The sequence below is a fragment of the Trichosurus vulpecula genome, chromosome 7 (genome assembly GCF_011100635.1).
Source record: "Trichosurus vulpecula isolate mTriVul1 chromosome 7, mTriVul1.pri, whole genome shotgun sequence".
NCBI lineage: Eukaryota > Metazoa > Chordata > Mammalia > Diprotodontia > Phalangeridae > Trichosurus > Trichosurus vulpecula.
Window position 1 is genome coordinate 258331857 of NC_050579.1, and position 26152 is coordinate 258358008.

At 40.4% G+C, this 26152-nt stretch overlaps 1 protein-coding gene across 1 annotated transcript in view; it reads left to right on the plus strand.

The window, feature by feature from the left end:
* The window catches only part of NTN1 (netrin 1), a 379996-nt gene that overhangs the window by 227063 nt on the left and 126781 nt on the right, over nt 1–26152 (plus strand). Inside the window, exon 4 of the mRNA XM_036767632.1 lies at nt 22643–22792. Within this exon, the coding sequence (XP_036623527.1) occupies nt 22643–22792 (150 nt within the window). The remainder of the gene's footprint in view (nt 1–22642; nt 22793–26152) is intronic.

Consider the following 26152-nt stretch of genomic DNA (forward strand, 5'->3'; position numbering starts at 1 on the left):
CTATGATCCTATCACATGGAATATATCACAGAGGAGAATGTATGGGGGTGGGGAGGTGGGGGTGTATAGGTTTTGAGAGAAGTACATCGTGGTCTCAGATCACTGGTCTGATGGGAAAGGGCATTTGCTTCTGAAAGCTTTGCCTGAGAGGGCTAAAACATGTCTCCAGATATGAGACTCACTACACGAGAGCCAGATGACCTCCTCTAAATCCATTTGAGGACTTCCATTTTGTTTCAGAGGTATTAGAAGGAAAAAAAATCAAGGAAACCAGTACTAGTTTCTTGATTGGAAAGTTGACCTGGTAGTGTTTGGGAATGGCCATTGAGGCCTCTTGTTACCTCCTGAGTTCCCAAGGACAAGGAGGCCCCTGCAGGGGGTGAGCCCACCCATAAATTGCTGGAGCCATGTGGCTATAGGCTAGTTGGACCAGGACCCCTGTCCGTTTAGAGAAGTGGTAAAAGTGGACCCGAAACATCTTGGACCGTTAACTGTGGATAAAGACCACTAGATTGCAGACATGATTATGCAGTTCCCCATTTGAGAGTTTCATAGAAACACATTTGTTTTCTGCCCTCCCCTTCCCCTGTCCTCAGCACCTTAGTTTATAACCAAACGGGGGTTGGCAGGGCTAGTACATACAAAAGAGATGTAACAAACTCAGCCAGTGAACAGGAGGCTGCACTCACCAGCTATTCAGGGCAATTTCACAGCATGGGGAAGGGTCCATTGTTGGCATAGGCTGTTGTCCCATACAAAGTCAGATGAGATGAATTTCCCCTATTTTTCTGCAGAATGGTTTGTGAATGATACTCGTCTTGGAATCTGTCGAAAGATAGAAGGTTTTGTTTTCCATTCATCTTCTTTATGGACTTTGGGGGACCAGGGGCCTGTTCTTTTTTTTTTTTTTTAGAGTGAGCATTGAAGGAGTTGCCATTTAACCGTTTAAGCCATGTCCCCATTGATAACAATATTAATTTATCATCTTACCAAACCATCTGTGATGGGTAGAGGCATTCTCTGAGTCGAATGTGATCACCTTACAAAAGGCTCCCGTTCCATCTCATTGAGCAGGCCGTTTCTGTAAGACTTGATTCTTTCAGTCACTCCCATGCCCCCTTCATGTCTGTGGTTTAACACAGCTGAGTAAATGCATCTAATCAGGAGCCAATGTCTTGTGAAAGTAAAATCAATATTCTCCAGGAAGCATGTTGTGGCAGTTGTCATGTTCCCTGAAAGCTGGCAGCTCCTGCCCCACATCTCAGGTTCTCTTTGAGAGAGCATGTGCTGATTCATCACTAATCAGCCACCACAGCCAGTTCCTGATTTGACCTCACTTCTACAATTTCATCCTTCACTACGGTATGCTAATTATTATCTGTGGATCTGCCTCTAATGCAAAGAAGAAAAACTCAAGTTGAGCAGGGAACTGTCAAGCAGCCTAGGCCCCAGGAATTCTCTTGAGGGAAGAAATTTATAGCCTATGAATATAAACGGTTTTATGACTCTCTTGGTTAAACTGTGGGTGTTTTAACTTAACTTTTGCCACCCAGGGCTAGGCTTTTAAATCCACTGGCCTGCTGTTATTGCTCCCAAATGAGGGATTGGAACTAGTTAGAGGACACAGACTGGGCTTATCTAGCCTGATAGAGTTTTTGTTGCTTTTGTTGTTTTCGACTTCTGATGATTTGAAGAGTAGTTCCTCGCACGAACACACCGCTTCTCATTTAGTCAATAAACATTAAACGCCTACTACATGTAAAGACAGTGCTAGCCAGTGGAGGAGATAGAGTTCAAATAAAATAGGGTTCTTGCCTTCGTGGAGTTTATATTCTAGTTAAGGGGATAAGACACAAACAAGATTATGAACTATTATGTACTACGTCAGAGAGTTACAAAGTATTTTGTGACATCTATAACTGATACCATGTCCTCTGAGGTAGAAGAATGAATGCTGTGAGTGGAGTTTACCCAGATGTAAGCTAAGCATTTGACAAAATCTCTCATGCTGTTCTTATGGAAAAGACAGAATAGGACAGTTAAGGTAAATTTGAAACTGGTTGAATGGTCATACCCAAAGAATAGTCATTAATGACTCAGTAGTCATTAATGCCTGGAGTGCCAGAGGAATCTGGGTCCTGTATAGTTTGTTATTTTTATTAGTCATTTTATTAATGAGTTATTTTATTAATTGTTATTATTAGATAAAAGTACATATCAGGCTTTACGAAATTTGCAAATGACACAGATTTGGGAGGGATAACTAGCACACTGGATTGAGAGAATCAGGATTCAAAAAGATCTTGACAGGCTAGAATATTGAGCTAAATCTAAGACGATAAAATTCAGTAAAGATAAATACAAAGCTTTAAACTTGGATTAAACATCAACCTCATAGATATACAGTGAGGGACATGTGGCTATGCAGCCATTCATCTGAAAAAGATGGAGGATTTTAGTGAACTGCAAGCTCCACATAAGCCAAGAATGTGATATGGAAGCCATTAAAAGTGACTGCAAATTTAGGTTGTGTTAAGAGAGGCAAAGTGTCCCATCATATTATGTTCTGGTCAAACTCTGCCTGGAATATTGTGCTCAATTCGGGGCATCAAATTTTAGGAAGAACATTGATAAACTTGAGAGCAAATTAATTGAGATAGTGTTGAAAATATAAATTCATTTGGGTAAAATTGTCATTTTTATAAAAAAACAAAATTGTCATTTTTATTATATTGGCCCTACCTACCCACGCACAATTAATATTATTTAAATCTGATTTTATTTGTATGAAAAGTTTTTTTTATAATTTTGTTTATATAGTTCCTGGGTTTGTTTGTGCAGGTGTGTTCCCAAGTGTTTTCTACTGTTATTTTTAAATGGGGTATCTTTTACTATCTCTTCTTACAGAGTTTTGTTTGTGATATATAGGAATGCTACTTTGCTAAAATCATTAATTGTTTCAACTTTTTAGTTGCATCTTTGGGATTTTCCAAGTGTATCTTCATATTGTTTGCAAAAAGAGATCATCTTATTACCCCATCTCCTATTCTGATTCCTTGAAAGTAATCAAGATCGTAACAGATCTTGAGTTCATGCTAGATGAGGATTGGTTAAAGAGCTGGGAGTATTTAGCCTAAAGAAGAAAATATTTAGGGGGATGTGATGGCTCTTTTCAAATTTTTTGAGGGAATATCACATGGATGAGGAAATTGCCTTTTTCCTTTGATTCAGAACTGGGTGAAAGTTGTGAAGAGGCAGTTACATTTAGTCTAGGCTTGAGGTAAGGAAAAACTTCCTAGCAGTTTATCCCAAAGTGGAAAGATCAGGGGTCCCTGTGCCAACTCAAGGTTTCATGAAGGAGCTGCTTGACCACTTGTCAGATACGATGTTGAAGGGATTCTTGTTCAGGTATGGTTTGACAATATGTCCTTGGAGGTCTATTTCAAAACAGATTCTGAAAGGATAAGAAGGCAGATCTTTGCTTTGTCTTTGTCAGAATCTCTTTAAGGAACTAGGTCATAACTTTAGCACTTGGACTGGCTGTTGCATCTTTGTTTAGTGCCTTCTTAGTTTTTAGTTTTTAGACTTTGGGTTGACTTCTAGGTCTTTATAGTGAAGGCTATAATGGGTTGGGATTGCTTGCCTACTGGACAAAACTGTTAAGGTTCAAGTTGTCTAGGACAAACAGCCCAGTGCTCCTTGTATTGTGTAATGAAATGAAAATCACTAATTAAGTCCTTATTATATATCAGATACAAAAGTGAGACAGACCCTGCCCTCAAGAAGCTTAAATTCTAGTGGATAAGACAACATATATAGGAGAATGGTGGCTGGGGTTTGAGAAGTTACAGGGATGTTGAGTGGAGCCATAGGAGAGTCTGTTGACATGCTCTCCAGCTATGATCCAGTAGTCCTGTGATACCTTCCAAGAAGTATTATTGATTTGTCTTAATATGACTCGGACTGTCTGGATAGAATGGGCCATATGGGTTTATGCTCAGTCACTCCTACCTTGACCCGAAGAGTAAGAGCCCCTAGGGTATGGTTTTTGGAGGTCCATAGAGTGTAGCATCAGGGCACATGTCAGGAGTATGGATGAAATATGGATCGCTGGAGATACTGAAATCAGAAAACACCCATCTTTTCACATCTACCTTGAAAATATTTGAATTCGTTGACCAAAAGAACATCAGAAGTAGAAAATAGATCATCTAAAGCCAATCTCACTTTATGAATGTGGATCCAACTTAGTTGAAAAAAATGTCTTCTTGTGAGACAACTGTGTGTTAGGCACTGCGATGAATAGTACTTGGCCACCCCTTTATCCTATTCTGTAGGAAAGGCTATCTTCTCTGGGACAGAATATGGCTATTCTAAACCAGCAGAGGAATTAGTACCATGGACAAGTCATCTCACTTCTCATAGGATCGCAGATATGGACCTGGAAGAGACTTCAGGGGCCATCTATCCCAAACTCCTTATTCTATAATTGATGAATTTGAGGGACTTTAAAGGTAGTTAAGTACTCGTGAAAAGAAGGCAGGCTCTGGGTTCAAATCTTGCCTCTGACATTTACTAGTTGTGTGATGTTTCTCCTCTATAAAATGAGAGGGAAGCAATGTGTTGCTGTGGAAAGAATACTGGATTTGAAGTCACATGACCTAAGTTTGAACTCCAGCTCTTACACGTATAACCTTTGTGAGCCTGGGGAAGTCACAACTTCCATGAATCTCAATTTCCTTATACATAAAAATGGAGGTAATAACTTATAATATCTTACCTCACAGTTTTATTGTGAGGAAAGCACTGTGTAAACTTTTAAAGTGCTATATAAATATTTGTCATATGCATTATAGGATTTAGAGCTGAAGGAGATCTTCCAGACGATGTTGTTTAATCACTTTCCAGGGTATACCTCTGAGGCCCAGAGAGATTAAGGGGCTTGTGATAGGTACTAAGTAGCAGAGTACAAGTGTGATCTCAAGTTCTCTTACTCCAAATCCAGTGTCCCTATTTTTTCACTGGGCCACCTGCCAGTGATGGTGATGATGATGATGACCTTTGGCCTCTGCAATTCCATGATTCCAGGTTAAGTAACAGAAGCTCCTTCTTTCAGTATCCTAAGTGCTAAGTAGATATTCTACAGCATCCTACTTGGCACATAGTAGATAGTCAATAAATATTAATTGATTAATTCTATGAAAAGAGTGGCAATCCTATCCCCTGAGTGGCTCACAGTTACTAAAGTAACTTGTGGAGTGCACCAAAGGGAATTTGGTCCAGGGGTTATACTTATTATGCCAAGGGAACCACTGAGATCTTTTGTCCCTTTGGGTCCAAGTATCCTCTTGTGGGCTGAGGTCTGGGAAAAGGCTATTTTACAAAATACAACAAATTTGGAAAAAAAATAATATTGAAATCAGAGGCATTTTGGCATAGTGGATAGAGAGATGGCCCAAGAGTCAGTAAGATGTGGGTTCAAGTATTGCTTCTGACACACACCTGGCTGTGGGACCCTTGGCAGGTCAGTTAACTTCTCAGCAAAGAGGCTAATCTTCATCAGTAGAGGAAATTTCCCCTGGGAACTCCTTACACCAATTAATTTACAGATCTGGTTAAAAATGTGTGTGTATATACAGACACATACTAACAGTTATACACAGTCACAGGAACAAATAGGGTAGAAAATAAACCAGTCAATTCCTTCCCTTCCCCATTTCAAATATCAGGCAGAGCTTGATAGATGGATTTTCTTCTCCCCAGGTATGTAAATGTTATCTACCAATATTTCTAATTCTGATATAGAGATTGGTATTTGTTCTGCGATAGATTCCCTGAGACTAGCTAGGTGGACCTTTGAGAACTTGCCATGACACAGTTGCACAAAAGACTTGCTGTGATATTAGATAAAAGATTCATGTTTTAAATGCAAAGTTGACAAATGATGAAAACCACACCCAAACTTGTTGCACAGCTATAAGTACAAAGCTAGAGGAGGGAGGTGGGAATTGTACTATCAAATGTATGCTCCTTCAAGAAAACAGTAGAAGGGCTAAGAGCCAGATTTAGTCTAGTCAGAATTCACTCTGCTGTTACAAAGGCTATGTTTTCCTGGTTTCTTCTCCTCCCCCAGTCCATTTTCAGACCTCCCCTCTCCCCACTCTCTGTTCATATATACACACATATTACACATACAGGTTATGGAAACCATCTGTCTTGACCTGGGCTTTCCTTGTCAGCTACGGAAAAGAGGCAGTAAGAATGTGGTTAAGTAGGTCATGAAAGCCTAGGATGTTAGAGCTGGAAGGGAGCTTAGAGTTCATGCAGACCAATCCCCTCATTTTGCGTAGAAGAAAACTGAGACCAGGGAGGGGGAGGACAGATGCCCAGGGTCACACAGCTAGAACCAGGACTAGAATCCTGGTGTTCTGACCTTGTTTTAGGTTATTTACCTCATTGCATTGCTCCTTCACTCTTCCTGTTGTCTTCCTTTCTGAATTTAGAGCAGAGTAACCAGGGTAAGAAGAGCTGGATTCATTTGTTTTTGTTATTCGTTAGCAACTGTTGTCAAAGTGGAGGAAGGGAGGATGTTGGTATGCTGGTTGCTAGTAAGTTGTTGGCTTATCTTGTGGGCTTCAGTTGTCCATTCTTTCCCTCTTTCCTTTTAGCATGGCAAGGTGAGCTGATTATGCTATAAAGACCAGGGTACATGTGATCCATGACATGGGATTTTAAAAATAGCAAATCTTCTTCACTGCATCGCTTTGTTCCTTTTCCTTTCTTCCATAAGTTATCTTCTAATGTAGATTATGAGCTACATGTCCTCTTGTCCTTTGTTCCTGGTACAAGGCACAGCAAAATAGACTTAGGATTAATTCTAAATGAATAAAAAGATTGTTGAGATGTTATCTTAAGATCTGCTGGAAAACCTGAGGTCTGAAGTTCTCAGTCCAAATCCACTGGTGTTTTTTTTTTTAAAAAAAATTTCACTCTGGATGTAGGTTTACATGTCATCATTGCCCTTTATTCATATAGGCTTTGGAGATTAATCAATATCGTCAGCTATGTAAATTAATTGACTCCTTCCCACCTGGTGCCCTGGCCCATTTCTAACAAGACTCTGACATGTCATCCATCCTCCTGCTTTGAATGGGCAACACCTCCCAATGACTGTATCCCACCTGAGATTAGGTGCTCATTAGCAACATTTTCTAGTGTTTGTGTGCTTCTTCCTATACTGCTCATCATCAAACACCCTTCTTTTGTGACCTGAAAAGAAGCAAAAGTCCTGACACTTCATTCCCTAAGCACCTTTCTCTCTCCCCAATAAAAGGTATTGCATCCCTTCCACATGGGCTGAAATCCAGATGTGTCCACTGACCCCACTAGCCCTGAACTGCAGATTGCATACTAATCTTTGTGTTTTAATCAGGCTTTTTTTAAGGCTTTTGGTGTTTTCTGTCTGCATTCGCTGCATTTGTTCTCTATCTTCCTTGGGAAATGTCCATCAGGACTCATTACTGGTACCCTCACAGAGCAACCATCAGGCAGATATTGCTCTCAGAGCCATATGGCAGGGTCTAGCCCCAGCTGCCTGGCTTTCTCTGCTGGCTTCCAATACTGAACTCTCTCTGGAGGAGGTCCCCATCCATGGACCTGTCTGGTTCAAAGCAGGAAAGGATATTTCACTCTAAACAAGTACAATTCCTGGATAAAACACTTTTCAGGAAGCCACAGACTAATTTATACTTTACTTTCCCCAGCCACTTAAATCCCCAGAATTTCCCTGAAGCCCCTACTTGTTGTGTTTACCTTCCCATCTGCCCTTAAGAACAGTAGTGTTGTGGTATCCCCCTAATCAGAGCCCCAAAATTCAGACTCCTGGAATTTTCAAGGAAGGCTTATTTCTCACAGAATTTAGAACGGAAAAGAGCCATAGAAATCATCTTCTTTTTACAGTTGAGGAAGCAGATCCCGAGAAGTTAAATGACTTGTTCAAAGTCACCAAAGTCGTAAATGGCAGAGGAAGCATTTGAAGTCAGGTCCCTGGGCCCCAGTGCATTATTCTGTCTTGATTATTCTACTTCTCTATACCTTGGAAACTTTGTGTTAAGGTTACCTTTGATCAGGATCCATCAGAGATGGCACTTAGGTATTTTCTCCCAAAGGACCAAAATTAAATGACTTTTCCTTGATAGGATGGGAAAGGATCATAGGATTATATATTTAGAACTGGAAGAGGCCTCAGAAGTCATCTAGTCCAACCCCCTCATATTCCAAGTAAGGAAAATGAGTACTAGAGAGATAAAGTCACCTGCCTGAGGTCACGAGGTTTGTGAGGTACAAACTTGGGTCCTCAGAATCCAAATCCAGCGTATTGTACTTGATCCCCCAAGGCAAGGCCTATGACAGAGCCGTTTTCTACCTCCCCTGCTTTAAACTCTTATCCTTCTTGACAAAAATGGAGAGATGTGGGCTGGACAAGAATATGGTTTGGTCGATTTGGAGATATTTGGATGCAAGATTCAAAAATGGGTCATTGTTAATATAGAAGGCTCCAGGAATCTTTCTATAACCCTACTCTGGTAGACATTTTTGTCAGAGTTTCAGATGAAGGCATACATGTCATTTGTCCTTCATTCTCAAAACGGACAAATGACACCAGGAAGGCAACATCTTGACTTGCAAGTGATTGAATGGATTGAAGTGAGGCAGAGCTGTGTAAAGTCATCACCCTCACTCTTTCCTCCAGAATCATCAGAGTCCAGTGGCAAGACAGAGGTCAGGATGACTAGCAATGGCTCCAGATGCAGTGGGAGACTTTGGCCTTTTTAAAACAAGGTCTTTCCCAGGTCTCAGTTTGAGGCAGTACCCATTCAGTAATTAAAGGGTAGATAGGGATTGAGGCAAGAGATAGCCTAGTTTGACTTCACAAAAGAATCACTCTGGGAGGAGAAGACCCTCAGAATTCCTGGCCAGAACAGAAACATTTGCTATTTAGATTAACTCTGAGTCGAGCTATAGATGACATGCTTGACAAATTTTCAGATGACACAGAGTTTGGAGGGATATTTAACACACTGGAAGACAGAATCAAAATTCAGAAAGATAGAATGACATTTAATAGGGCTAATTGCAAAGTTCTGTACTTGTAAGACTGATCTTTTGTCTGCAGTGAAAAAGATCTAAGAATTGTATGTGAGACGGCAGCCCAAAAGCTGTGTGAGGTCTTAGGCTGCATTTGGAGAGGCATGGTGCCCAGGACTAGGAATACAAAAGTCCCTCTGAACCTGATCATGGTCAGAACCCATTTAGAGTATTGTCTTCAATTCTAGGTACCACATTTAAGAGGAACATTGATAAGCTGAATAGGAGAGAGATCTAGACAGAGAAGGAACTTGAGTTCAAGCCATGTGAGGATTGGTTGAACTAAGAGCAGTGGTTTGTCCTGGAGAAAAGATAGGGGCAAGGGAAAGAGGTAATATGCTAGTAGTCTTCAAGTTTTTGAAAGTCTATCATATGGAAGAAGGATTAGCTTTGTTCTGCTTGGCCCAAGAAGACAGAATTAGGACTCACAGATGGAAGTCACAGAAAGGCAACTTGCAGCTTAATATATGGAGAGACTTCCCAACAATTAGAACTGTCCAGACGTAGAATGGGCTGCCTCCTCAGGTTTCCCGTCACGAAAGATTTTCAAGGAAAGGCTGCATGACCACTTGTTGGTCAGGTATAGATTGGACTTGGGCATGAGATTCTTGGATGACCACTGAGATCCCTTCCAACTTTGAAGTTCTATTCTATTCTTCAAAAAAGTTCCTTTTAACTCTGAGATTTTGGGATTCTTTCCAAGCTCCCTAGTTGAACTTTATACTTCAAGGCCAATCATTAGGAAAGAGATTGTTTTGGCATAGAGTCCTCTATGCTTTATATTCAGTTCTTTAGATTTATCCCTTTATTTTAACTATGGACCTCAAAAAATTCCCAAAGGAACTCTCTTAGAATTAGAGGCTATTAAAATTGAAAGGGATTCCAGAAATTATCTTGTCCAGACTTCTGCCTGATGCAAGAATTTCCCCTACATCGTCCCTGACCAATGAGAGGATATCAGAGTGCCCCTAAAGAAGAAACCTAATGTACCATTCTCATAGAATCCAAGAGGTAGTAAAATCAAAGCAGGTTATGGACTCAGCCTTACAGAAGATTCTCCTCATTCTCACCTGAGAAACCCCAGAGCTCTTCCTATTCAGTGCGTGGTAGGAAGACACAGCAGAGTATGAAGTACATCTGAAGTAGGAGGCAATGGAAAGATTTGATTGCCTGCACGTGAGTGTGGATGTGACCACTCCTCTCCTCAAATGAGAGAGCAAGCTTCAGAAGTCAGGGCAGCTCCTTGACCTCCATATTCTAAAGAAGACATTATGAAACAACTGAGTTGTCTGTCTCCTGGGTTTCTTCTCTAACTTAGAACTTCCTCACCCAACTCTACTGCCCCCAAAGTTTGAAAATTCTCTTGACCATCCTTTTTCCTCACCAACCTACCTTCAAACAGAAGGCATCATGAAAAGAGGAATGGTCTTAGACTCAGAAGACATGAAGTCAAGTCCTGGCACTGACATTTAATTACTTTCACCATGGCCTACTTACCTCCTTTCTCTGAGCCAGTTTCTTCATCTGCAAAGTGGGATAACAGTATTTTTTATTCTCTACCTCATGAAATGAAAAGGAACTCACTTTTCAAACCTTAAAATGCCATAGAAACGTAAGCTCTTGTTCGCAGAGAGCCGGAAATAATGAAGACCTTGACTGAGCCTGGGAATCTCAGGAAATTGGGCTTCATAGGTTTCAGAGGATTTGAAGTTGGGAAAACCATAGATTTTGAGCTGGAAGAAACATCTCGGCTGACCATAGAAGTGAGGCGACCTGCTGAGTCACAGACAGCAAGTGTCAGAGCCAAGGTTTAAATTTCTGTCGTTTGCCTTCGGTTCTAATGTTTTCACCCACCACACTGCTTCCCAAAGGAGGTTAGTGCTCAGAGACCAAAAATTGTGAATTTAAGGCTCCGCAAGGGCAATGGGCAGCGACTTGGCCAAAGATCACGCAGGTAGTAAGTGGCGCAGCGGGGATCTGAACCAAGGCTGTCTTACTCTAAAGCCCACATTCTTTCCACTTCACCTCACTGCCTTATTTTAGTTCAGCTTCTTTCATCTTACAGACGAGGAAACTGAGATCCGGAGAGCCAGAGTTACTTAGTGAGAAACCTCCAACATTGAGTCAAGTCGGTATCAGTAAAGCTCTCTAGTTTGGGATTGGAGGTTGCAGATTGAGAGCTCATCTCCAAGCATTGCTCTGACTCGTACCCTGAGTTTCCCTTGGCTACATCAGAATTTGGCTAAGACCCTTATCTTCCGTATAAACCCTAAAGCTAACAAAACATTTAAGAAGGGGCAGCTGTTTGGCAAAGTGCGCAGAGCCCTGGATCTGGAGTCAGGAACACATGAATTCAAATCCTGCTCCAGTCACTTATTAGCTTTATGACCTTGGACGATAAACTTCATGTTTGTCTGCCTCAGTTTCCTCATCTGAAGATTATAACACCTATTGCTCAGAGTCATTGTGAAGATAAAATACGATATTTGTTAAACACTTTGCAAACCTTAAAGCACCATATAAATGCACTATTAATTTGGCATAGTGGTAGATTGGTGGTATAGTGATATTTGTGGTACAGTGACAAGAAGCCTGGACTTAGAGTCAGGAAGACCTGAGTTCAGACTGTGTCTCAGTTATTAGCTGTGTGACCCTAGGTAAGTCACTTAAACTCTCTTAGCCTCAGTTTCCTCATCTGTACAGTAAGGGTAATGATAGCCCCTACCTCATAGGGTCATCATGAGGGTCAGATGCTATATAATGGTAGTTATTTCATTTCATCTGAATAGGAATTCAAAGGGATTCCTACCTGAGCCTGTAAACAGGCAGGTCAATTCCCCTTTCTCTTCAGTGGATGTTTGTCTCCCCCAGGGAACCTATGTGGTCCGTAAGACTGACAGTGCTGTCTTTAGCAGTGCTGTGCATGAAGGCTTCGAGCATTGCTAGAAGTCAGGTACCATCCATGCGGTAAGTCCCCTCTCCCCGCCGTTTGCTTGGGGCCTTTGTATTTGCTCCAGTTGTATGGTGCCACTATAGGACTGAGAGTCCCTACATCAGGGAAAGAACTTAGGGTTGCTAGAAAAGTGATTCCTCTCCCCCTATGCTGCACATCCCTCATAGTACTAATGGAGGCCAAATACCAGATTTCTTCTTCTTCATCATGGTTTTATGCTTCACTGTCCCTGAGTCCCAGCTCTTGCAATTCCTGGGGTGAGCTGAGTCCTTGGTTTGGTACAGAAACTCTTCTACTTGGTCTAGAAACTCCTCTGTCACTTCAGTGTTGCCATCCCTGAAACCTGGTTGTGCAGGTTAATCTTCAGAGAACCTTGTATGTGTCTTTGTGCATCCCCTTTCTTTTACCTCTTCATGTTCCATTTCTGTGCCCTTGAGTCTCTGTCTCACTTTTAAGTCAAGCCCAAGGGCATAGCACAGGTATGTGATTTAGTTGTGGACTTGAATTGATATTAGAACAAAGTAAGTTCCAAGTTTGTCAAAAAGCTGCCTTGTTGCTGGGAATTTTCAGTCTTTCCCCAGGAGATAAAAGGAGGAGGGAGTTCTCCTAAGTCATGAGTGGACACACCTGCTACATCGGCTCCCCAGAAAAAAACATGACAAAACGAAAAACCTTAACACCATAATGCAAGAAGTCATACAAAGTTAAACAGTCCAACACGTTCACTTTATAGATAAAGACACGGAGGCCAAGAGAGATCAAGTGACTTGTCCAGGGATGCACAGTAACTGGCCATGATTGCATGTCAGGTTATTTGGGAGGAACCTGATGTCCTCATTGTCCAGGGTCTTGACTCATAAAAGACAAAAAGAGAGAGGAAGGTGATCCCTATAGCATCTTCTGCCCTCAAGAAGCTTGGAGTTGTCCTTGTCCATAGGCCTTCAATGGGAAGGGTTTCATAACTGATGAGAAAAATTGCTGAAAGATAAATCCTGACATACACTGAGGTGAGGGTGGGGAGCGGCGCTGGAACAGTAAAACAGTCCATCGAAAAGTAGTTATTTAACTCTTCATTTTGGGTCCCATACAGTAAAATCCAAAGTCATAATTTCCAGTAAAATTTATTTGTGAAACACCCACATGGGCATGGTGCTATAACTACTAGGTAGTGCTGATATTTCTTCCCCTCTTAGCCTGGACACTAAAATAATCCACAGTAGTGAAGATAGACACGAGGCAGGCAGCCACCTTAATAATTACTATATGTCCAAAACAGCATGTATAGAAATGGGATAATAAATTATTATAGGTGAAACCAATCTGAGAGAGCTTTCTTATTCAACACCATTATTTTACAGGTAGAGAAAGCAGGCTCAGAGTGGGGTAATTGCCTTGCCCAAGCACCACAGTGAGGTAGTGGTAAAGCCAGCATTAGATATACATCTTCTTGTGCCAGTCACTGCTTCCTTCCACTGCCTTCCTAAACAGTTCAGTGAGTGAGATCAAACTCTATGAATGCCTTGGCCTCTTTTGAAGGAGCAGACTCCAGATGGGAATTTCTCTCATCTCTCATATATTTGTCTTGGTCCCCCAAGGCTTCTAGAGCCGTGCCGTCCCTGCCAACCCTAAGCAGGAATATTCTGGAGTAAGGAAGCTTAGCCACTGTTTGGAACTGTTCCAGTCAGCTGAACTGATGAGAAACCCACTCATACTTGGTTCTCAGGGACCTTTGGACTTCTGTTCTCATCTTTTTTCTTTCTTTCCTTCCTATCCTTCTTCCTTTCTATCTCTCTTTCTCTTTTTTCCTGTTCTTTTTATGATGTTGTGGTTTTTTTTTTAAAAGCCTCAGATTGTTTTCCATGGCCAGATGTTACCTGGTTGTTGCAAATGGTAGTGACGTGCTGTGGAAAGGATTCAGTGTGTTATGGAAAGGATTCAATTTCTCTTGAAAAAAAAAGTCAACTTCCAAAGGGGAGAAAAAGGCACTGAGCATGTTTGCTCTGCTAGAAATAGTTCTGATTGGGACCAGTCTCTTCAAAAAGTTTGGGTTAGGAGAAGGACTACCATCTTCATATGACCACTTTCTGTGGGCCCAAGAGAGGATTTCTCTTACCCTCATCCACATTCCGTGCAACTCAGCCCAGGCTACACTGTGCTTGGGTTAATGGGTGGGAGGGGAAGGATTTTACAGAGAGTACTAAAGCTCTCACAGCTTCTGAGTGAATCATCTTTTTCCTTCCCAGAGGCATTTAGTATGTATGGTTCTCGTCCTTTCCCCCTTGTTCCCTTTTCTGAGGCATAGGGTTCCCCACGGTAAGTAGCCTGTTCATCTTTTTGGCCTTTTTTTGAGATCCGGGCCCTGTCAACTGCTCACTTGAAATGGGAAGTCCTTTGAGGGTCTGGTCTTTACTCTCATTAAGAGCAGCTTTTGTGGTTGTTGATTTAAGCAGCAGAGGCAGCAGCACCACAGGGACCAGGATGGTTTGGGGCTGAGCTGGCCTGACACCCTCATCCCCCTCTGACCAAAAGCATACATTGGCAAAGAAGGCAGGCGGTGTCAGGATGTGAAGGCTGACCTTATTGAGTTCCCACTAACCAATGGAATTTAATAGCTGAGTGTGAGCACTGCATAAGACAGTGTGCCCGTCTTTAGGTTCGGTGCACTGTTCAGACCTACTGTGCTCCTAAATTTACCAGATTTACTAACAGTACATTTAGCCCACACAGAGAGAATTTTTAAAATTGTCAGACTGGTGAAGAGGAAGCCCATGGGTATAGGAGTTAAGAGACCTGCTTTCGAATCCTGACTTTTCCATTAACTAGATGTGCAACCTTGGACAAGTTATTCCACATCTCTTGGTTTTACCACCTATAAAATGGATGTGATAATATTTGACTCAGCCTAAATCATGGAAGAGTATAAGTGAAAGACCTTTGAACGGTGAAAAAGTTTATCCAAATTCAGGATGTTATTACTTTACAAGCAATCTGATTCAAATGTTCAAACAAACATTTTTACTATAATTTCTGCAGTTAAAATCTATTCAGAGAGCACAGATTTATTGTCATGGATGGCACCGGTCCAGTCATATAGACACACCAGAAAGATATATGTCCAGCAGTGGAATGGGCATACTTCTTACACTTCCAGGAAGAAGAAGGTTTTATACCATGTTAATTGACTAACAATAATTCTAGGAATTTATTGTGCTATAAGAAATGGGGAGCAGATTAATCCCTTTGACAGTATAATATTTGGTAGAATAATGCTTTTAAATGTATAAAATAAAATACCTGGGATTAAAAAGGAAAAAATTATACAGAAATATAATCATCAAAGTATTTTTTAAAACAAGTTTACATACCTCAGGGTAAGAACCCCTGGCCTAACAGAAGGATATGATATGTAGATATAGATTTATAGATACACATGAATACACATAAATGACTAATGCAAAATCATACGTGATAAGTTTATCAGAGTGTTAAAAACAGAATAATCTGTGATTTTTGAGGCAAGAGAAAGGACTTTATTTAAAGACTGAAATGGTGAGGGGTAGTAATCAGACCAGTTTTCCTAGAGGTTCAAAGCCTCACAAAGTCATTCTTAGTGGACAAGCCAGCTCCCTTCGCTTACCTCTTTTGTAAAATGTATCTGGTAGCACCACCAGATAGTTGATAGGGCCCCTTCTAACTCTAACATTCTTTGAAATCGATAAGTGAAAGTATGTCACAGTCTTCCAGAATAGGGAATGGCTTAAACATTCCTCAAATATACACCTATGTATTCAAATGCTGCTTGACTGAGGTTGATGCTCTTCCTAGAGAAATAAATTATAGGAATATTTTGGCAGAAGGTGGTAAAAAAGAAGGTAGTTGTCAACAGACCACTCATTCCTTTTCTTTTGCCAATATCCTGGCATGTAGAAAAATAACTTGAAAATGTAGAGGCAGATGATCATAGGAAGCAAATAATGGATAATTTTGATTATGTGAAAGTAAGAAGGGTTTTCCACAAACAGACCAATGCAATCAAAATTAAAAGGAAAGGAGGAAATTGGGAAGGAATTTGTACAGCAAATTACTTTGATAATGGCCTCTTTTCTCAAATATATAGCAAACTGAGTCAAATTTATTAAAATAGGAGTCCTCCTCCAACTGATAAATGGTTAAGGAATATGAATGGGCAGTTTTCTTTCAAAGAAATTAAAGCTATTATATGAAAAAATGTTCTAAATCACTATTGATTAAAGAAATGCCAATTAAAACAACTCTGAGGTACCACTTCACACCTATCATATTGGCTAACATGACAGAAAAGGAAAATAACAAACGTTGAAGGGGATGTGAAAAAGCAGGGACACTTGTGTCTATTGATTGATTGTGAACTGGTGCAGTCGTTCTGGAGAGCAATTTGGAACTCTGCCCAAAGGGCTGTAACATTGTGCATATATACCCTTTGATCTGTATCCCAAAGATATCAAAGAAATAGGAAAAAGAGACTTGTACAAAAATTTTTTTAGCAGTTCTGTTTGTGGTGGCAAAGAATTTTCTTAGTTTTGCCCAGTAGGACCAAATCTCAGTTAATATAAAACTATCAGTGATTCCTCCTTGCATCTGGCCAGTTAGACAGTTCCATATTAGGTAACATACTATCTTCCAGCCCACAAGATCTTATCCAGGTTAATAGTATGAAAGACTTTGCCAGATGTGTTACTAATATTTAGGTAAACCATAACTGCAGTGTTCCCTCTGCCTACCTGCCTAGAAACCCTGTCAGAAAAGGAAATTGGACAAGTTTGTCATGAACTCTGATTCTTGGTGATGCCTGATTCCTTTTCAGAGATTCATTCATTAAAGGGATTACTCTTTAACAACACATTCTTAGATCTTGACAGAAATTAAACTCATTGGTCTACAGTTTTCAGGCTCCATTCTGTTCCTTTTTTTTATATTGGGGATGCCATTTGCCCTTCTCCAATCATGAGGTCTTTTTTCCATTCTCCGTGATCTTTTAAAGATTATTGACAGTGGCTCAACAATCACATTTGCCAGTTCTTTCAGAACATTTGGACCTAGTGCCTTAAATGCATCAAGGGCCACTCCATTACTATCCAATCTTCCTGTTTACCTTGGGTGTCAACTTACTGTGATCTATTTTTGTTCTATCTTTTCTGTTCTCAGAACTCATTCTCCTTAGTAGGGGATCAAAGGATAGTTCTGCCTTTTCTGTGTTGCCTGTTTTGTATGTTTTGGATATAATCCCCAGCAGAACTGAGACAGCTCTTTAACAGGCAACACCCATATCTAAGTGAAGGAGAAACCTTCACTTGGGTATAGCTGGGGGAGATTTCTACTCATAGTTTAGAGCCAGTAAAATATGAAACAGGTACTGTCACCTCCCAGTTCAATTCAGCAAATATTCACTGGACAACTACTCTTCAGGGAAGGCACTCTCAGAAACTCCTTACTTAGACACAAACCTCCATGTCTAGGGCTCCCTCTCTGTCAGCCAGCACCTGAGTAGGCCAGTAGGCAAGAGACAAGAGAATGGGAAATATTTGCATTCCCTAGCAGTCACATCCACATATCTCTGGAAAAAGGATTCTTAACTTTTTTTGTGTCATGGGTCCTTTTGGCAGTCTGGTGAAACTCTTTTTCATGATAGAGTTTTTAAGTGCCTAAAATAACACAAATAGGATTACAAAGGGAACCATTTATTTTGAAATAAATGATAAAAATATGTTTAAAAAGTAAATACATGGATCCCAGGTTAAGATCCCCTTATTTAGAAAAAACTGAGAAAGTCCTATCATTGTTGGAGATATCCTTACTATTTGGAGTTCAGTTTTGCTTGAGCCTCCTTTCCTCCCATTTCTTTTTTCTTTCCCATCATTTCTTACTCCTTGTCTTGTCTTTCAATCTTCCCAGCCACCTGCCCTCCACAGATTTGGAAGGAAAGTGTTGATCTAGTTAATGTCTCAGTCCCTAGTTATATTTTTAATATTCCTTCTTTATCTCCCGCAATTTGGAATAGAAATAAATGACAGTTTATAAGAATTACCTGACAGAGACCAAGTGTAGTTTCTTATCTGTCAAACAAAAAATTCAGAAAGATTGCCCTCCACATTTACCTTATTAATTGGAAAATTTTTAAAATGATATTTGCTAATATTTTATAGATCTGAATTTGAAAGACTGGTACTCAAGTCACTTTCTCCTTAAACTTCATTCCTTAAATTCAGGTGGCTGCCATCAGGTATATGGAGGTGCCTGGTGTTTTATGAATTACGTTGTTAGGCTTTCTGTAAGTGTGTTTAACTGATAAGATGGTAACTTCACTTTTTAGTTCAGTTAAGCCTTTTTCAAAAATGGAGCACCTTATTAATAGTTGCACATGAAAATGAATAGCTAACCACATTTGAAAACGTTAATACCATAAGAATAAGATTTAAAGAAATATAAGCACCTTGGTGGTTTACCAACTAACCCATAATTATTCTTTAACACAGTTAAATCTAATCTGCTTTAGATCTCAAGCTTGAATGGAAGACACAGTTTTAAATCAAAACTCTTTCTTGAAGTCAAAAGCCCTCTGGTTTTGGAGCTTCAAGGCAACTTGATCTCCAAAGCCCTTGATGGTGACTCTTCTTTTGCTTCTGATTTATGTGTAGGTGTGGGGCGGGTGGGGAGAGGAGGGCTTTAATTGCCAATTGCCCTGCTTCCTATCTCTTATAGCAAAGCAAAGCAAAGAAAGAAAATCACAGAAGTCAAATATTATGGTTTGCATGAAAACCTTATGATAGCCCTTTTCCAGTGAGAAGGAAGGTTCAAAGCTTCCTTACTATCACTATTCCTCCCATGTGAACAGTAATTTGATGAGCACTTAGCCCAGTGCCCGGCATATAATAGGTACTTAATAAATGTGTATTGGTTGATCATTGGTTGGTTTATCTACAGAGTTGGTTCTTTATTAAGAGCTGTAGTTTTTACAGCCTGTTCCGACATAGGTTCTTCTAAATCTTTAGTTATTAAAATCATAATCCTTGCTAGAACATAATTTTAAAAAATATATTGAGATAGAATATAACAAAATTTTAAACAGAGAGAAAAAGAAATATTTCCACGTGAGTCCCTTATCTTTTGGTGCCTACACCTCTCTATTCTTCACCACACTATAGGGACTTGGGTGGTATTTCAGGTCAGATTCTCATCCCAGTCTGTCCCCACCGTCTCAGTTTTTCTATTCCCATTCATTCCAGACACCAGGTGCCCAGGAAGGCTCAGAAATTAACAGGACTGGTAGAATGCCATGTTCCAATATCATTCCTTCAGAAAGTTAGCAAGCCTTAAGAACTCCCAGTGTTGCTGGGTAAAGCATTTCCTTACTTTTAATCCGGAACTAAGGAAGAGAAACAGTCAGGAATTTTAAAGGCCAGTGCCTTCAGGTAGACATGTCTTTGTCCAGTGTTTTTTAGACATCTATTTGGAAACCGGCAAGCATCAGGCAGTGATGTTTCTGGGAGAAATTGCCCTTTATAGGATCTGTTTGTGGTTCTAGATTTTGGGGTTAGGACTGTCAGAAAGCTAAGTGTTGGAGCTGTAAATAGTTGGATTTATCCAGGTGCAAGAAGGAGTATTAGAAGCATGGTTTAGAGCTGGAAGAGACTTCAGTAGTCCAATTGTAGTAGTCTTCTAATTTTGCCATTGGGAAAACTGAGGCCTTAAGGGGTTAAGTGACTTGTCCAAGGTAACACATGTAGTGGCATAGGTGGCATTTAAACCCACATCCTCTAACTTTAGGAATAGAACCTATTTTGATATATCATAGCCCCTCGTCTCCATCCCATTTCCCAGATTATGCACTGAACAAAACTGGATGATGTCACATTAGCTCTGCTAGAATTCTCCAGGTGACCTTCAGCAGGTTGCCTTTCCTCTTTACACATCAGTTTCCTCCACCTTTAAAATGAAGGGGTTGGGCTAGGTGATCTCTAACGTTTCCAACAGCTTTGACATGATAATTTTCTAGTTTTGTGACTGTTCTTTCAGAAATTGAGTATGGTGCAATATTGATAACCAGGACTTAAATTCATTGAGGTTTGCAGAGACTTTTCCTATGCCATTTCCTTAGTTCCTCTCTGTTTCACAATTTTATAGATAAGGAAGGTGAGGCAGAAAAAAGTTAGGTGACTTTCTGACTAGATACTTACCAAGTATTAGGATTCGAACCATGGTCTTCCTAAATAAGAATCCTATACTTGGCCACACAGGATCTGGGCTTGAATTCATCTCCGATACTTAGTGCCTATTTCACCTTGAGCAAATCACATAAACTCTCTGGGTCTCAGTTTCCTTATGTGTAAAATGACATGGTGGAACTAGATCATCCAATAAGGCCCCTTTCGACTCTAAATCCTATGATTCCTGACCCCTACTTCAATTATGGCTCTTATACGATCCCCGGGAGACAGGAGGGTATATATAGTGGATAGTCAGTCAACAAATTAAGCACTTAATATGCACCAGGCACTATGCTAAACACTGGAGATAGAACAAGGAGATCCCATTCTAATGGGGAAGACAATATCCATTTAACTGTGTACATACAAGATATACGCCATATAAATAGGAAAAGAATATATAATGTAACTATATATATATAGTATATGTATAATAGAAATAGAAAATACAGTATAGAGGGAAGCCTTAGCAGTGGGAGGACTAGGAAAGTCCTCTTGTGCAAGATGGGGTACAAGTTGAGTCTTGAAGCCAGAGAAGCAAAGAAATGAGGAAGGAGAGCATTCCAGGTAGGAGAAGTTATTAAGTGAAAAGTGGTGGTCTGGAGGAGTGTCATATTAGAGGAACAGTAAGTAAGCTGGTGTACCTAGATCATAGAGTAAATGGAAGGGAGTGAAGCATAAGAAATCTAGAAGTTGGGAGATGCCAGGGATATTATGAAAAACTTTAAATGTCAAACAAAAGATTGTATATTTGGGCCAGTTTTATAATTGGGAGCCCCTGGAATTTATGTGGGGGATGGGGATGTGACATGGTCAGACCTGCACTTTAGGAAAAATCACTTTGGCAGCTGATTGGAGGATATATTGGAGTAGGGAGAGACTTGGGGCAAGGAGAACAACCAGAAGGCTATTATAATAGTTCAGGAATGAGGTAATAAGGGCCCTGAACCAGAGTGGTGGTTGAGTGAGTGGAAAGAAGGGGATGTTGTGAAGGTAAAATCAACATGACTTGACACAAGATTAGATAGATGTGGTGAATTTGAGTGACACTGGGGTTGTGAGCTGGGGTGACTGGAAAGATGATGGTATTCTTGGCAGGTATAGGAAAGTTGAGAAGAGAAGGGGATTTGGGAGGCAAGTTTATAAGTTCAGTTTTGGAAATGTTGAGTTCGAGTTGCCTGCAGGACCTCTAGTTTGAGAGGTCCAAATGACAGATGTGAGACTAAAAATTCAGGAGAGATATTAGGGTTGGAGATTACACACACACACACACACACACACACACACACACTCTCACACGTGTGTGTATATATATGTATATATATATACATACATATCTTGGCAATCATTTGCTTAGAAATGATAATTGAACCTATGAAAGCTGATGAGATCAATGAGCAAGACAATATAGAGGGAGTAGAGAAGAAGGCTCATGACAGATTCTTGGAGGATATCCCCTGGTTGGTGAGCAGACCTGGACAGAGCTTTGGACTTGGAGTAAGGAAGACTTGGGTTTGAATACTGCCTAAGATATTTACTGGCTGTGTGTTTCTGGGCAAGTCACTGAACCTCTCTGGGCCTCAGTTTCCTCATCTGTATATAAAATGAAGATAGTGGGCTCAATGACCTCTCAGGTTTCTTTCCACTTTAAATTTGTGATCCTATGATGTGATGATTTGTTCCTGTGTCTGCACCTCAGACAGACTGGCCAGAGGGTTAGGTGGAACTCACACAGTCTTTCCCCTTACCAGCTCCTTCAGATAGTATGGATAACTGATGCCCTACCTCCTGCCCACTTAAGTCACATTGCATCTGCTAAACCCATGTCAACCCTCTAGGGAATTAAGGATGGGCTAAAGGGTAAGAAATACGCAGAGACTATGAAAATCCCAGAGTCACTAGATAGGAGTTCATATGTAACAGAAAATGCTTTTTCCCACAATCTTTCTTCTCCACTTATTATCAGGAAATTTTGGTTCTGTTCATAAAAATGTTTGAATTATGGGGTTTCCCTTACAGATTACAGCAAGATCCCCCAACCTGTGTGGAAATGTCATCCCATTTTTGTACTTTGGTTTTAATTCCCCAGATCCAGGTATTTTGTTGCATAACACACCAGGATCCTTACAGGATAATAAGCATGGCCCTTCCCTACTTGCCCCTTAGATGGGTGGGAAGAGGGATTGCTTGGTTCTTTCTTTTCTACGGGAAAGATATATTTGCTAGGATTGTCCTCATTTGATGTTGTCTCTCACTTTTCCTTTTTCTCTGACACTGTCATGTGTTTTTCCCCCCACAGCGTGTGATTGCCACCCCGTGGGTGCGGCTGGCAAGACCTGTAATCAAACCACAGGTCAATGTCCCTGCAAAGATGGCGTGACTGGCATCACGTGCAATCGATGTGCCAAAGGTTACCAGCAAAGCCGATCTCCCATTGCCCCCTGCATAAGTATGTGGAACTGTCTTTTTTGAAGTCTGTAGCAGTAGTAGAATTTACTTGTAAATATCCTTGTAAGGCTTGTCTGACTTCCTAATGGATTTAGCAGCTATTAACACTGATGTGTGCATGCCCAATCACAAGTTATTTTTTTTTTAACCTCAGTTATACTGCTGCATGTCTAATTAGACTAGAACGCATGTAATTCCGTATACTCTAATGTAGGAACCAGCATATTAGGCATATTTATTTGCCACAAGGGCAAGGTTATGTGAGTGCAACCTAAGACCCAATGAATCAAATGATGAAGTAACTATAATTTGTTCAATTATCCCTGAGCAGACCTCTTTAGCAGACGTTGGCATGGTCTATATTTATTTGTTCTGAATACACAGAACAGATGTATGGCAAATGGTGGTTGTTTCCTACCAGCTCCCAACCCCTAACCAGATTTTAGGGTTCCTTCCCAAGCAGCCCAGGCTTTGTGGTGGATGGACAAGTGGCTGGGTAACTCTTGGATCTTGCATATACCTGTAGCTGTGAGGAGACCAGCAGCATTTGAGCTCTAGCAAGTGTGAGACTTAAACTAACGCTATCCGTTACTATAATGGAATGGGTGATGGTGTTTTTATCTTTGTGTAGATGTATTATGCTGTGTTAGATTTTGAATTTTATATTCTCTCTTAGAAAATAAGAGAAATAGCCAAGATCTTGTCCCACACCACCTTTAGGCTCACGGTAATTCTCATTTCTGTAGCACTTTAGGGTTTACAAACCATTTTCCTCACAAGACCCCTGTGATGCAAATAGTGCACATGTTTCTGGCTTCATTTTGCAGGTGAGGATATTGAAGCTTAGAGAGGCTGATCCATTTGCCCATGGTCATTAGGTTATTAAGCGTTAGAGCCAGGGCTGAAAACCAAGTCTTCCATTTGAGGTCCAGCATTCTTTCCACTGCACCTCACTGCCTCCTAACTACTTACTTTGTGTTCCTATCTTTGAATAAAGTTCTACCATGTGACACATATTTATTTCCCAGCCTATATGATTTTGAGCAAGTGGCAGATATAAAGACACTCAGATGTGAAGAAACATGTTAAGGCAAATGGGAAGCCGAAAGTTGGAAGACTCAACTTGATTCTTTTTATGGCCCTCTGCCTAGGCCCAGTGACCTTAAAGGCTGAGTGAAGGACAGCTAGTCAGCTAATCCTGACCAAAAAAGTAGAATCCAGGTGCCATGACCTAGATGCCTAGATTCCTTCTATATCCTTTGTAGGAATTAGAAGCCCAATTCAGCCCGCCTGTTCTGGTCTCTTACCAGTGCAGCACCATGACAGGCTGTCTCATAGTGGAGAGAAGTTGCTTTCTATTGTCGCACAAGCCCACAACCTGGGCACAGGTTTTCATCTAGTCATAGAGAAATTCTCAAACACATTACAGTGGACTTCACCAAATAAAAGAAGTCTTGAGAGTGAAAGGAAGAGGTATCTAAATTAGATTTCCCCCCCGCACCTTGCCACCTAGACATCTATCTGGCTCTGTATGTTTATGAGTTGTGTTGTTATTCTAACGATATTTATTTCTAAATTATGATACTTTTCAATGAGAGTTTTTTTTTTCCAGGGATAAAGTAATAATAAATAATAGCTCAAGAAAGTTCCTTCAGCTCACTATTTCTTCATGTATGTTTAAGCTTGTTAAATGGTTTCTTTTTTAACCCACCAATTGTCAGATGCTTATAACATGCAAAAATTCTTCTTTTCAGTCGAAGTCTAAAAAACCCTAAAGGGAACATTTTTGTAAAGTTGGAAGAAAATCCGTGTAGCCATCTTGGGTTATGAAAACATTTTAATGGTTTCATTTCTAAAAGGGACCAGGAGCTCTCAGATTCCTCAGAAAAGTCTGAAACATAACATTTTAAACTTATCCCCTGTCTAACATTTTAAACTTATCCCCTGTCTTTTACATCCCCTGTGGAAAGTCCAAGCTTGAAAAACAGCTGAATTTTTAGAAGCAGAGATATAATCACTGGAAAATATGAAATCTCTTTCTATTTACCCCACTCCCTAACTTCTCCTTCTTACAAGGGGCAGATGTATGACTGGTGGAAACCTTGTTGAAAGATTTGAATTGCCAAACACAGTCAGCGAGATTCCACTGAGAAGTGGCAAAGAGAAACCCAGGATCAGTTATACAAAATGGGCTCCTTCCTTTATATGACACAGGAAGGAGAGGACTTAGCCTTTTTCCTGCAAAAACCACAATATTATGATATGCCCAAGCAACTGGAAAAAAGTAGTATGGGCTCTGTGTATAAGGACCATAGTACTAAGAAGAGAGAAATCAATATGAATAGTATGGACAATGTTTTCCTCCCAAAGCCCCATTCAGGAATCATATTGCTAAGTTTGTATTTGTCATCTCTTTAAAGAGTTTCATGAGTGGGGCCATGTGGATCCATATTTCCCTGTGAATGTTTTCTTGGCCACAGGTAGCTTACGAGGGAGATAAGAATGAGGCCATGTTACTTTTTGAGGACTTTTCTTTACATGGCCTGCATCCCACAACCACCAGGCACCAGTGTGCCTCTATAAAATAGATGTGATTGTGCGGTGTATGGATCATCGCTAACCACCTTTCAATGGTGAGTGATCTTGGGAATAGAGCATAACCCTCAAGGATGCCATCACATTTTTGTGTCATACTCTGAGATACAGGGACAACCTCGAGTCCCTTCTTTTTCTGAGAAACAAATGGGAAGTTCATTATTATTCTTTAGTTATTATTAGACTATTAGTGGTGATGGTATCAAAATCGAGAGCGATAACTATTACCTATATCCCAGAAGTCTGTGCTCTGGGCGTTGTTTTGTGTTACTGCTTCGGCTCTTCAGTTGCTCTTAGACAAATGAGGTGTGAAATATGTGTTTCTTATACCAAACCCTCAGTAAACACTGTCCTGTAGTTAAGATCCAGCATCTCATTACAGTGAGTATCATTATGGAAGACCATGATTTATCTACAGTATGAGGGTAGTTTTTTTTTTTTTTCTGCCAGGATCATTGTTGATGTCACAGTCTGTCTGGCTCCAGGATGACTGGTTTATACTCAGGTCCGTACAAGATCCAGGCTCGTTGTTTTGTCTTATTCAGTCCATGAGCAAGATGGATTTATCTTGATGAATAAGATTGAGCCAGACTCTGAGCTGAGAGCATCCTGTCTGCCCCCTTTTCATAGAAAACAAACTCTGGGCCTTTTGCTTCATTTGATGGTGAATAATCTCCATTTTCATTATGAATTGATAGTCGTCTTGAATGAGAAAAAAGAAATTACAATGATTGAAAAATTGAATTTTTAGAAGCAGAGATATAAA